We start from the raw sequence: 11,037 nt of genomic DNA, 5'->3' as shown, positions 1-11,037 counted from the left end.
TCTACAAGGTGGACCAACTAGGTAGGAGTGTCTAATAGAGTGGACAGTGAGTGGACACAGTGTTTAAAAACTCCAGCAGCGCTGCTGTGTCTGATCCACTCACACCAGCACAACACACACTAACACACCAGCACCATGTCAGTGTCACTGCAGTGCTGAGAATCCTCCACCACCTAAATAATGTGCTCCGTGCACCTGCTCTGTGGTGGTCCTGTGGGGGTCCTGACCATTGAAAAACAGGGTGAAAGGGGGCTAACAAAGCATGTAGAGAAACAAATGGACTACAGTCAGTAATTGTAGAACTACAAAGTGCTTCTATATGGTAAGTGGAGCTGATAAAATGGACAGTGAGTGTAGAAACAAGGAGGTGGTTTTAATGGCTGCATAGCAGAGCTGGGATTCAAACCCACACCCTTTCAACTGATAGCCCAAAGCTTTATCCAGTAGGCTACCATACTTCTACATTTCTACAATTCTTCAAAATTTCTCATAGGTTACATTTACTGAATGTATCAAAAAGGAAACGTGTGTTTTAAAAATAAATATTAGATTGTACAGTACTTTGTACAACACTGGTTATCCAATATAAAATACACAGACCAGACATAACATTATGACCACTGACAGGTGAAGTGAATAACACTGATTATCTCTTCATCACGGCACCTGTTAGTGGGGGGATATATTGGGCAGCGAGTGAACATTTTATCCTCAGAGTTGATGTTAGAAGCAGGAAAAATGGGCGAGCGTGAGGATCTGAGCGAGTTTGACGAGGGCCAAATCGTGACGGCTAGACGACTGGATCAGAGCATCTCCAAATCTGCAGCTCTTGTGGGGTGTGTCCTGGTCTGCAGTGGTCAGTATCTATCAAAAGTGGTCCAAGGAAGGAACAGTGGTAAACTGGCGACAGGGTCATGGGCGGCCAAGGCTCATTGGTGCACGTGGGGAGTGAAGGCTGGCCTGTGTGTTCCGATCCAACAGACGAGCTACTGTAGCTCAAACTGCTGAAGAAGTTCATGCTGGTTCTGATAGAAGGGTGTCAGAATACACAGAGCAGCACAGTTGCAGGGGACCAACACAATATTAGGAAGGTAGTCATCATGTTATGCCTGATCGGTGTCAGATCAGGGCAGTTGTAGCTTAGCAGATAAGGTACTGGACTAGTAATCAGAAGGTTGCCGGTTCAAGCCCCACCATTGCCAGGTTGCCACTGTTGGGTCCTTGAGCCAGACCCTTAACCCTGAGTTGCTCAGATTGTAAACTGTCACAGTACTGAAAGTCGCTTTGGATAAAAGTGTCCACTAAATGCTGAAAATGTAAATGTATAGTGACAATTGGGGGTTAACATTATATATATTAGCTAACTAACAAACCTCCCCCACCCAAAAGGGGTCCAAGTATTAATTAGGATGGTCAGAGACCCCCCTATCACCCCGTAATTTGAACCATACAAGATTTTATTGGTGTTATTGAACCAATCAAGATGTTATTATGTCCAGTCCCCCTTAAAAAAATTGCAATAGGCGGAGCGAGAGGAAAGTGAAAGTAAAAGCGGAAAAGTCCCTATAATTCTTTCACCTTTACCGATCTTTATATTCTCTCAATTCATCAAAGTTTACCGACCAACATCACCTCAACATGTCCAAGTTTAAGATCAGACCCGAGAACCAGACCAAGGTGAGATCAGATTTACTTTAATCTCATGTTTTTTCTCTATAAAAGTGCCAAATTTAATCAGGTGGATTTTTTATGATAAACAAAGCGCCCTGTCATCCCGACCGGGCCTCATCCACGTTCCACTGGTTTAATCACGGGTTTAACTTTAAACCTGGACCAGAGCTTTAACTACAACTACATCAAGGGTTAAGCTTAAACAAGTTCTACTTAAACTGATGGCACTTGACTGGAATTTATTTATCGTTGGTACAACCAAGTTTAGACATTACACCTGACCTACAGCTTTAGTCCCAACTACACTAAAACCAAGATTTAGGTAAAAAATACTGGACTACATTGTTCACCACACTTACAGTAAGGGGTTTAAGATTAAACACAGGTTTTAAATTCTACAGAAATTTTTACAATCAGGACTAGAACTTTTACCACAACTGCAGTAAAGTTACTAGAATCCGGGCAGTTGTAGCCTAGTGGTTAAGTGGATAAAATCCTCTTCTAAATGCCAAGAATGTATATTTATTTTAGGATCGACTGAACTTCATTTCAATATTTGTAGAAAATCTTTTACTAAAGCTGAACCCAGACTTGATTTTAAGGCAAAGATGCATCAATAAAATATATTGCTCTTATAGTTTTAATGCTGTTCTTTTAAGTAATACTTGTATAAATTAATTAATTGGTCTTTTTGTTCCCTGCAGGTTAATAATTTCCGTCTGTCCCTGAATCAGAAGGTAAAATATTTAGGATAACACCTCAATGTATTGTCCAAAACTTTGCTTAATCATGTTTATTAATGTAAATGTATTTATGTACTTACTTATATACTTATATAATATGTATATTTTCATATTTAAATAGGAACACTAGTATTTTTATATACAGGCAGATCATCGTTTCAACATTAGTATGTGTTTATAATTGTTTTGTTTATATACTTAAATGTAAGTAAATTATATACTTATATCTGAATCTTTAATTATATATTAATGTATAAAATGTACATAAGTTGCATCTCATGTAGTTTTAAATTTAAGCTGAGGATCATTTCTGTAAGTAATGAGTTGATTTTATTCATACAATTATATTCAGGTGGAAGATCTTTTTTCTAATCAAATTCCAAAGAAAATCACTCGTCTGGACAATCTGATTAAGGTAAACACCGACATTTATTAACTCACTGACATGAACGAGGAATCCAGATAGACAAAGAATTCAGTTTTGTGCTCAAAGAATTTTATCTTTATCTCATCACTTGCTTATTTAGATGTTGTTTTGCATAATAAAGTTATTGACGTTTGATGATGTTGAGGTCTTGGGTTAGTAGGTTTCCACCAGTAAAAAAGGTCCATCACTATTCCTGCTTGTCATGTGTGGGTTATGCTTTGCTCTGACCAGCATACAGATGTGGCTAAAATGTTGGTACGCTTGCAATTCAAAAGTGTTCAAATGAAAACATTTTTTATTATCTATACACACGGAGTGGAACGGTCATTCGTATAGAACTTTTTTACAACTGACATTGTCTAAAAGCGTCTTTGGACCAAAGTATCACAAACTTTATGACAAATTCTGCCTGCTGTGCAGACACGAGTGTAATAGATGTAGAATAGAATAGAATAGAATAGAATAGAATAGAATAGAATAGAATAGAATGCCTTTATTGTCATTGCACAGTGCACAATGGAATTTTTGAGCATCTCAAAAATTTTAAGTTTTGAGAGTTTAGTGTTTTTATAGCTGAATAGCTAAAAGAGGGCTAAAAGCTTTTCAGGAGTCTGGAAGTGCGGGCCTTGATACTCCTATAGCACCTACCAGAGGGCAACAAGGAGAACAGGTTGCAACAAGGGTGAAATGAGTCCTTAATGATGTTTGTGGCCCGGCGCAGGCATCGGGTTCAGTGAAGTCACACATGGTTGTTACGACTGTACTTATGGCTGTTAAATTAAGAAATATAAGGTTTCATGAATCTTCTAACAAAAGAAGTGGTTTGGAACATCCATCAATGTTATGTGGCTGTTAGGGGTGGGCGATATGGCCCTAAAATAATATCACGATATTGCAGGTTATTTTTGCGATAACGATATTTTTGGCGATATAACAAAACACTGAAAAATATTTTATTTATTTCAAGAAAACACTATTGCAAATAAAATAATGTTCAGGTTTTATTTAGAATTAATATAAGTTTCAAACACTTCGTAGAAAAATGTAAGAAGTATGTAAGAATTACGCACACTTTTCTGTATTTTGTCTTTCCAATAAAAATAATGTAACATAATGTAATGGCGGAGTCAGACAATTTTCATAGGGCTGGCCAGACTGAGACCATCGCTCACACACAGGGGTGGCACAGAAACTGACACCTTCTTATGTGGTCACTCACTCATTTACAGTGAGTGCCATGTAGAATTACATCACGAAGACCCGCATAATAATAATAATAATAATACGCTTTTTTTCTTTTCATTTTCCCTAACAAGTGAAAAACCAAAATATAGCAACCTTAACATTATGAGGAAGAAAGATATTCCTTTGCAATACTTTATCATTTGGCTGCCAACTTGTGTGTAATGATGACACTCAATTGAACCCCAGAACATGCCAGTGTGAATGCATGGAGAACTCATTTTAATTTTCTTTCAACAATATGATACAGACTGACCAACACTATTAAGCCAAATCAGCATTAAAATTTAACTTTACTTTTAATAACCTTCTTCAATGCTGGAGCTTCTTAAAACGGAATATTTTCTTTTAAATAGAAGTGTTATTTAACTGCTATTAAATTGTTTTCCAACTAAATCCGCCCAATTTGGTGGATAACCGCCCAATCTGGCAACACTGGAACGAACAGAGCCCGGTGGCACCTTTACTCGTAGCGCGCTACAATTACTACCAAGTACAGAAGTAGTACTAAGTACAGTAATAGTACTACTTCTGTGTTGGTGGTTGATATTAATGTTGAGAGTATTCCTGCACTGTTTGGTGGAGGTGCGCTGTTGAATTGCGTCCCTGTGTGAACCTGCGTGCAGAAATACTTCCGCTAAAAGTCGCCAGCAAAGCGGTGGTTGGGGTTTGGGTTGCCAAAGATTAATTTATAGTGGACTTGGTGTTTTTGGAACGAGCTCCTCCACCGCAGAGCCGCTTTCCGCCATACTCGTTGCTGTGCCCAAATGACCCACGTAACGAACGTACGCCATTTGCGTAGCTGCGTGACGTCATTACGTAAACAACGCAGAATATCGCTATTATCACGATATGGGATTTTTTTATCGTTTTAAAAATTATACCGGTATTATCGTAAACGATACGATATAGCACACCCCTAGTGGCTGTTATAAGTCCTGATATTTTTGCCCACGTCTGTATAAGCTGTTCTTTAGATCTTGCACTAAACTGGCACGTTTTCTTTTGTTTGTTTGTTGTATTATTTTATTAACAGGGGGAGGAACTGAACGTTTCTGATCTTTCATCTCTGCATGCGCCTCTTGATATTCCAATTCCTGACCCACCAACCCCAGAAGAGGAGGTGAGCACGGCTCAGAACACGAAATCAGTCATACATATTAAACATCTGTTGCTTGTAATGAAACAAGTCCAACTGATGGTTCTTTAAAACAGGAAATGGAGACGGATAAGAACGACGGCGAAGACAAGAAGAAGAAACGTAACGATATATTTTTTATGTCTGAGTATCTTGTTTAAAGCTCTAGTTCTTGCAGTTGAATTTGATATGTTCGCTTGTACAGGGCCCAAATGTGGCTTCATCAAAGGGAACGAGAAGATCATGAAGCTGCTGGACGTGGTGAATCCAGAGATCTTCCAACTCAAAGAAACCTGCATCACTGTGAGTGATCCACCACCACATATAGCACAGGAGTCAAAAGTTAATACCTCTTACTGTAGGGTAGATCTTTTACCTGGGATGTGGCACTGCCCTCCTGTCCTGGGTATCTACCTGTCTTAAGTACATCAGGGCTTAATCTTAAGTCAGGCTTTCAGCATAAAGACACAACACGTTTAATTTAAATGTATTTATTTGTTGTACAGGTTTCCTGCTGGATCTCACTACTGATTCCCAAAATAGAGGATGGAAACGACTTCGGAGTTGCAATTCAGGTTTTCATTATAATTTATTAATATTAATAATACAAAAACTGCACTCTGTGTACTCTGTGGCCAAAAGAATATGGAAAACCAACCATAAGCGTGTCGGACATCCCGTTCCAGAAGCATGGCCACTTATGCGGCAATAACCATAAACAGTAATCATTTCTGTCCTTACACCCCAATCAAATCTCATATGCAGATTTCTAGACGCACAGCTATGCTAACTAAATACGTATAGAAATTGGCACAATGGCATCTAGACACATTTAAGCACATCAAAGCACTGAAAATATATTTTTAACACCATGCCTAAAGTGAAGTATGGTGGTGGGAGCATCATGATATGGGGCTGCTTCCTTGCACATAGTACTGAGGAAACAACTGGAGCGAACTCAGAGAAACGATAAACATTTTAAGAACAAAACAACCCCAAACATGATTTTGCCTAATCAAGACTTTTTAAAGAAGCTGAATGTTCTTGTTTGGTCCTCGTACTTAAGGGACCTTCAGAACCCTGGGGAATTTAGGGCACTTGGTTTTGCAGAAAGGTGCTAATGAACTTATTTTATGCATACATCGAGCAGGCATAACTTTATGAGCACTGACAGGTGAAGTGAATAACACTGATAATCTCTTCATCACGACACCTGTTAGTAGGTGGGCTATATTAGGCAGCAAGTGATTGTGATGCTAGACGACTGGGTCAGAGCATCTCCAAAACTGCAGCTCTTGTGGAGTGTTTCCCGTCTGCAGTGGTCAGTATTAATCAAAAGTGGTCCAAGGAAGGAACAGTGGTAAACCGGCGACAGGGTTATGGGCAACCAAGGCTCATTGATGCACGTGGGGAACAAGGCTGGCCCGTGTGGTCCGATCCAACAGACGAGTGTTAATGCTGGTTCTGATAAAAAGGTGTCAGAACACACAGAGCATCACAGTTTGTTGTGTATGGGGCTGCATAGCCGTGTGACCACTGTGACCATCGGAACTGGACCACGGAGCAATAGGTTTCTTTTACATCACGTGGATGGCCGGGTGTGTGTGCGTCACTTACCTGGGAAACGCACGGCACCAGGATGCACTATGGGAAGAAGGCGAGCCGGTGGAGGCGGTGTGATGCTTTGGGCGACGTTCTGCTGGGAAACCTTGGGTCCTGCCATCCATGTGGATGTTACTTTGACAAGTAGCTCCTACCTAAGCATTGTAGCAGACCATGTGCACACAATATTAGGAAGGTGGTCATAATGATATGCCCGATCGTTGTATAATAACATTATTTTTATATGAGAAGACAGATATTTTGATTAAAATTAAACCAAATAAAAATAAAAGTGCTTTAGTTCTTGTCTTAACTTCTCACACTGTGCTAGTACACCTTGATATATTCACTGTTATCCATCATTAAAATATTAACTTCATAATGATTATAATTATAAATGTTGTTTTGTCCAAATATTTATGATCGTTTTTGGTTTTTAGGAGAAAATCCTGGAGCGAATCACTGCTGTAAAAACTAAACTGGAAGGATTTCAGACCAACCTTAACAAGTACTGACTGTTATACTGCACTATTGTGTGAAACTGTATCTCCAAATCTCTATTAAACTAGTTCTTTAAAAATAGAATCTACTCATATTCTCCATGTCTAGTCTACACAGAATATAAAATCCTGCTAAAAACACAACAATATTTACATTAGAACTGCAGCTTCTGCTATTCTGGATAATATAACTTTCACTACAGGTGTTTTATTAGCTGTTTATAATCAGTAACAGCGTCTGATATGTTTTGCAGATATTTCTCAGAGAGAGGCGACGCTGTGGCCAAAGGTTCCAAAGAAATGCACGTGGTGAGTGATGAATCTGATGTGTACCGTGTTCAGCTGCAGTCCTACATAATTATTTATTTAATAATCATTATTTCTGCACAGTAATAATCATTTGTGTGTTATTGTGTGTATTAACAGATGGATTATCGTTCACTCGTTCATGAGAAAGATGAAGCAACGTACTACGAGATCAGAATCACTTTACTTGACATCCGCGGCTATTATGTACGTTTATATTATAATTTTATATTACATAAGCTATTATAATTAAATCATATTAGTATTATCTGAAGCCCTGTGATGGAATGGTGCCCCTGTCTGGGGGGTTTCCTGCCCTGTGCCCAGTGTTTCCCAGTAAACCACACCCTCTGCACCCTGACCAGTTAAAACCACTTAAATGCATCCTAGCAGTGGATTCATATGAATTTTAAGATATACATCTCGATATCTACAGTGTATCACAAAAGTGAGTACACCCCTCACATTTCTGCAGATATTTAAGTATATCTTTTCATGGGACAACACTGACAAAATGACACTTTGACACAATGAAAAGTAGTCTGTGTGCAGCTTATATAACAGTGTAAATTTATTCTTCCCTCAAAATAACTCAATATACAGCCATTAATGTCTAAACCACCGGCAACAAAAGTGAGTACACCCCTAAGAGACTACACCCCTAAATGTCCAAATTGAGCACTGCTTGTCATTTTGCCTCCAAAATGTCATGTGATTTGTTAGTGTTACTAGGTCTCAGGTGTGCATAGGGAGCAGGTGTGTTCAATTTAGTAGTACAGCTCTCACACTCTCTCATACTGGTCACTGAAAGTTCCAACATGGCACCTCATGGCAAAGAACTCTCTGAGGATCTTAAAAGACGAATTGTTGCGCTACATGAAGATGGCCAAGGCTACAAGAAGATTGCCAACACCCTGAAACTGGGCTGCAGCACAGTGGCCAAGATCATCCAGCGTTTTAAAAGAGCAGGGTCCACTCAGAACAGACCTCGCGTTGGTCGTTCAAAGAAGCTGAGTGCACGTGCTCAGCGTCACATCCAACTGCTGTCTTTGAAAGATAGGTGCAGGAGTGCTGTCAGCATTGCTGCAGAGATTGAAAAGGTGGGGGGTCAGCCTGTCAGTGCTCAGACCATACGCCGCACACTACATCAAATTGGTCTGCATGGCTGTCACCCCAGAAGGAAGCCTCTTCTGAAGTCTCTACACAAGAAAGCCCGCAAACAGTTTGCTGAAGACATGTCAACAAAGGACATGGATTACTGGAACCATGTCCTATGGTCTGATGAGACCAAGATTAATTTGTTTGGTTCAGATGGTCTCAAGCATGTGTGGCGGCAATCAGGTGAGGAGTACAAAGATAAGTGTGTCATGCCTACAGTCAAGCATGGTGGTGGGAATGCCATGGTCTGGGGCTGCATGAGTGCAGCAGGTGTTGGGGAGTTACATTTCATTGAGGGACACATGAACTCCAGTATGTACTGTGAAATACTGAAGCAGAGCATGATCCCCTCCCTCCGGAAACTGGGTCGCAGGGCAGTGTTCCAGCATGATAATGACCCCAAACACACCTCTAAGACGACCACTGCTTTATTGAAGAGGCTGAGGGTAAAGGTGATGGACTGGCCAAGCATGTCTCCAGACCTAAACCCAATAGAACATCTTTGGGGCATCCTCAAGCGGAAGGTGGAGGAGCGCAAAGTCTCGAATATCCGCCAGCTCCGTGATGTCGTCATGGAGGAGTGGAAAAGCATTCCAGTGGCAACCTGTGAAGCTCTGGTAAACTCCATGCCCAGGAGAGTTAAGGCAGTTCTGGGAAATAATGGTGGCCACACAAAATATTGACACTTCAGGAACTTTCACTAAGGGGTGTACTCACTTTTGTTGCCGGTGGTTTAGACATTAATGGCTGTATATTGAGTTATTTTGAGGGAAGAATAAATTTACACTGTTATATAAGCTGCACACAGACTACTTTTCATTGTGTCAAAGTATCATTTTGTCAGTGTTGTCCCATGAAAAGATATACTTAAATATCTGCAGAAATGTGAGGGGTGTACTCACTTTTGTGATACACTGTATATTTACCATGGGATTAAATTTAAATAAAGAAGGACAAATCAATTAGATAGGGAGGACAGAGAAGTGCAAAAAAAAATTGTCTCTGGAAATACATATTTCCTATATAATTATATGACATGATTTATGAATATTTGGCAACCCATCATAAATTTAGAACATCCCTTAGGATTTGCTGGTCTCACAGTTAGAACTATGATCGTGTTGGTGCCACAGCTACGTTTGTTTGGTGTCCTATCCCGGCTTCGAAAGCCTTTTTGCTGGGAAGTTCCGTACCCACAGTGACCCTGATCAGGATGAAGCAGTAATTAAAGGTGAATGACGCACTTACTGAGACTCATATGCTGGTTTCTGTGTGTGGTTGCAGGCGGAGCTGTACGATATAATCAGTAAGAACCTGGAGAAGGTGGTGAATCCTAAAGGAGAGGAGAAACCCAGTATGTACTGAGAGGGGGTGAGACAGAGGGTGAGACGTCACCCTCCCTACAACACTCATGTAGAAACGCTGTTTAAACATTAGATGGTTTCAGTCAGTCATAACTTCAGTCTGTTCATAAAATTCACGTCAGAGTAAATAAACTTGAATATTAAAAACCATCCAGCCGAGACTCGTGTGTTCTGTTTCACCAACTCAGAGATGTCTCGCAGTTCCAGCGTCCTCGGGACCTGGGTTCGAACTTTACCGAGTTTGAGATTTTATACAAGACTACCAGTACCAGTGACTCTTCATAAAGCCAGAATGTTTTGTAAAATCCTCACATTTATAAAGATATTGGGGAGATATTGGGAATGGGGGGGGGGGGGGGGGGGGGTTCCTAGAACCCTGGAGCTTTGAGACCCCCACACTGATTACTGATTTATTAATTTATTTATTATTAATAAATAAAATTAACATGTTAGTACCTGCTTTTTACTGAACTCTGTTTACTAGTGCAAAGGTTTTGACACCCTGATCATTTTTTTTAATGCATTTTCACCCTTTTTTATTACCCAACTGCATAAAAATCTCTACTGGTGCTGACCCCTACACCGATTGAGGAGAGCGAACCGTCACACGCCCCCTCCAACACGTGCGCAGTAGCCGACTGCATTTTTTCAAAAGTATTTGGACACCTGACCATGATCTTGTTGGACATCTCACAAAACAAATTATATATATATATAGATCTGCTCCCACTGTGGTTTATAAGATGTATCCACTGGAAGTGAATAAGTGTCCATAGTGCTCTCCTGCCTTACAAAACTTACACTGCAGCAACCGTTTAGGGAAGGCCCTTTCCTGTTCCAGCATGACTGAGCCCCTGTGTACAAATCAAGCTCTATAAACTATAAG

General features: G+C 40.2%; 1 protein-coding gene across 1 annotated transcript; it reads left to right on the top strand.

Annotated features, from left to right (window-relative positions):
* Nucleotides 1–1,533: 1,533 nt before the first annotated feature.
* On the top strand, nt 1,534–10,301 carry psme2 (proteasome activator subunit 2). Its single transcript, XM_063004018.1, has 11 exons — nt 1,534–1,677; nt 2,376–2,408; nt 2,767–2,829; nt 5,120–5,206; nt 5,299–5,344; nt 5,427–5,524; nt 5,728–5,796; nt 7,264–7,331; nt 7,578–7,632; nt 7,750–7,836; nt 10,072–10,301. The coding sequence occupies exons 1-11, from the start codon at nt 1,639–1,641 to the stop codon at nt 10,150–10,152; spliced, it is 726 nt and encodes a 241-aa protein (XP_062860088.1). The 5' UTR covers nt 1,534–1,638; the 3' UTR covers nt 10,153–10,301.
* The last annotated feature ends 736 nt before the right edge of the window (nt 10,302–11,037 follow it).

Source organism: Trichomycterus rosablanca, chromosome 10 (assembly GCF_030014385.1).
Source record: "Trichomycterus rosablanca isolate fTriRos1 chromosome 10, fTriRos1.hap1, whole genome shotgun sequence".
Taxonomy (NCBI): Eukaryota; Metazoa; Chordata; class Actinopteri; order Siluriformes; family Trichomycteridae; genus Trichomycterus; species Trichomycterus rosablanca.
Note: the sequence above shows the minus strand (reverse complement) of the source record. Positions and strands in the feature narration are given on the sequence as shown.